This window comes from Diabrotica virgifera, chromosome 4 (genome assembly GCF_917563875.1).
Source record: "Diabrotica virgifera virgifera chromosome 4, PGI_DIABVI_V3a".
NCBI classification, from domain to species: Eukaryota; Metazoa; Arthropoda; class Insecta; order Coleoptera; family Chrysomelidae; genus Diabrotica; species Diabrotica virgifera.
The window spans coordinates 27,952,257-27,955,413 of NC_065446.1; the positions used below are offsets into that span (position 1 = coordinate 27,952,257).

At 30.6% G+C, this 3,157-nt stretch overlaps 1 protein-coding gene across 1 annotated transcript in view; it reads left to right on the top strand.

Annotated features, from left to right (window-relative positions):
* The window catches only part of LOC114349328 (nucleolar protein 8), a 31,317-nt gene extending 30,772 nt beyond the window's left edge, over window positions 1-545 (top strand). Inside the window, exon 6 of the mRNA XM_028299666.2 lies at window positions 199-545. Coding sequence (XP_028155467.2) covers window positions 199-389 — 191 coding nt within the window. The 3' untranslated portion in view covers window positions 390-545. The remainder of the gene's footprint in view (window positions 1-198) is intronic.
* The last annotated feature ends 2,612 nt before the right edge of the window (window positions 546-3,157 follow it).

A 3,157-nucleotide genomic window follows, 5' to 3' on the forward strand; every position in this document is an offset into this window, starting at 1 on the left:
ATGTTAACTTTTTTTTGGAAACGCTTAACTTTAGAAAAAAATGGTATAGGACTTTTTTGTTCCAAATTGTGTATTCTCTCCATACCTTAAAGGAACGCACTATTTTCCGGGACACCCTGTATAATATAAAAATAAACAGTCTGTATAATTTCTCTTGGGTTTCTTAAAATTCATACGTTATTTCTTTTTCGTTTTCAGAGGGACTCGATTTTGTTGAAAAAATGAAATTAGATGAAAATTCTGAGTTTACTAAATTAAGGCGGGATCTAAAGGGTATTGTAAAAGCGAAAGTAAGGAATAATCAGAGGAAAAATAAACCGTTCAAGAAAAAATTGGGTGGAAGTAGAAAGAAAAAGAATATTAGAATGAAAAAAGCCATGAAGCGATGATCATAGGTATAATTTTAGGAGATATTCTTTTCATTTATTGATAATAGGGAACACATCATGCATACAAATTATAATTTCATTATATTTTTACTATTGTACAGAATATTTTGTGATTTTTTGTAATTATATTTTTCAATAAACTTTTTATTGTTTAAAGATTGTATATTTATTATATTGTAAACGGCTTATTGTATTCCGCTAATAACCTATAAGGTTTATGCGGTAAATAAACGGAACATGAATGGGTATGGGAACATAAGAAAGTGAATGGGTCTATCTAAAGACTCAATCAGATATAAGCTTGAAAGAAACAGTTGAATAAAAGAAAATATTGGTCAGAAACGTCGAGTTCCAAAGCAGGTGCCAAAAGCAAACAAAATGTATGGTAGTTTGTATTGATAATGCGATGCGACATAACAAGTATTTTCAAGCAGCAAAAGGAAACAAATAATTCTGTGATAGTCTAGTTCCCTAGAGAATTACACTTTTGGGAAAGACAGATAAGTAATCTGAACCCAAAATGTGCTAACATTGAGAGAACATACATGACAGCTTAATTTTACCAATTGAAGGGTACAAGCAAAGAAGGATACATGTATTTTTTTATGTCAAAATAATAAGTTTTGAGAAAAATGGTTTTGAAGGTTAAGACTCTCTGGTGTTTGTTTATTATTTGGACGGAATTCTGCAGAAAGGAACCAAACCACAAATATGTATTTTTCCTATTAACAGTCTCATAGATTGTAAAATACCCCGTAGTTACTTGTGCAGAAAAGAACCAAGCCACATACGATATATACCGTCCTCTATGAGCGAAAGAACCAACCAACATTATCGTTGCAGCATGACAGCGTTCTGCAGAACAGATCCATGTGGGTTGGTTCCTTTATGCAAATTCACTTAAGTTATTTTGCAGAAGGGAACCAAGCCACAAAAGTGGATTTTGTTAAACAACTGTTTTCTTGAATTCACGGGACTTCCGGAACAAATTATTAAATCCCAGTAATTTCATATTAACATTTTTTTACATTATACGCCTGATTATGTAACTCAATAATGAAAAATAAATGTTTGTTAACTTTGAATTCACTTAAGTTGTTTTGCAGAAGGGAACCAAGCCACAAAAGTGGATTTTTTTGAAGTTATACTTCTTTACGCGCGATATGAGGGTACATTTTTATATGTAAAACCTACGATCCCGGTGCATGCGCATTATAACTTTGTTCTAATTGGATGTTCAAATGACATGTCAAAAATTATCCAATATGGCAGCTGTAGCGCAGCTGTGGTTTGGACGGTTGACGGTTTGGTTATGTATGGTTGTTGCGTTTTAAAATTTGTGGGAAGAGAAACAACAAAGGTTAGTTAATAGTTATACTGCCTTTTTAAATAGTTTTCATATTATATTTTTGAAGTTATACTTCAAAATGTTTTAATTTATGTATGTATCAGTCCAGAAAAGGTGTGGAAAGAATATATTAGTGTTTTTAAATATATTTTTCTACAAACGTGTTAAAAATGCAATTGTTAGGACTCCACAGGAGCGTTAAAAATGCTACTTTAAGGCACTAGTGCTTTAAAATTTTTAAGGCACTGCAGTTAAAAGTGAATTGTGAAACGTCAAAATATTTATATTTAATTTATTAATATTAATATTAATAATACAACTTGCGCAATTTGAAAAAGGTGGTTTAAAAGGTTTTTTATTATAATTTTATGTCTTTGGATTTTTCTTCCTTGGGCGTAAAATAATAAAACATCTATTTTTATATTTCACTTGTCACCGTGATGTATAATTATGTATATCTGAAAGGTAATTAGCATGCGGCTTGATGGCCTTGTTGGTAGAGCATTGGACCAGAGATCAAAAAATCGCGAGATTGCGGGTTCAAATCCCGGACGATTCATATTTTTTTCTTTTTTTTTAATATTCGGCATTGTTAAGTTTTGGTTCATTTTTGGTAATTATTGTTAATTTTTTGTATTGTAACTGTTAAGTAGGTATATTTATTTCGTTGAAATTATATTATAATAGAAGTATAACTTCTTACGTGCGTACAAGGTACACACACATTCTTTTTTTAAAGCAACTGTTTTCTTGAATTCACGGGACTTCCAGATTTTGAAATCGAACAAATTATTAAATCCCAGTAATTTCATATTAACATTTTTTTAGATTATACGCCTGATTATGTAACTCAGTAATGGAAAATAAATGTTTGTTAACTTTGAATTCACTTAAGTTGTTTTGCAGAAGGGGACCAAGCCACAAAAGTGGATTTTTTTAAAACAACTGTTTTCTTGAATCAAACAGTATGGGTTAAATCAAATCTAATGCATATATTGACGATTTTAATGTTAAATCATGATTATTTTTAATAGAGAATTTTAAATTTTATCGTAAAGTTTTTGGCTAATATCTCAGTTTTAAAAAAGTGTGGTTTGGATCCTTTCTGCAGAATCCCGTCCATTTATGCACTGACGAAAACTCGTTTATTTACTAAATTTGCTGGAATTACAGCGATGACATCAGCCTATGTGTACAACATAACATAGCACTTTTTTCGCCGGGACCGCGCGTACTTGCCACCTCCTTAGCCTGACTAGAAAAATTAAATTATATTAAATTAAATTATACGAATGTCATGTCCGGACAAGATAAACTAAGCTTAATTTCACAAAATATTTGGCTTGTATACTATCATTTTTTGTCTTGACCTCTTTTATTTTATTAATTATTTATTTATTTATTGTGAAGAAACTTACTG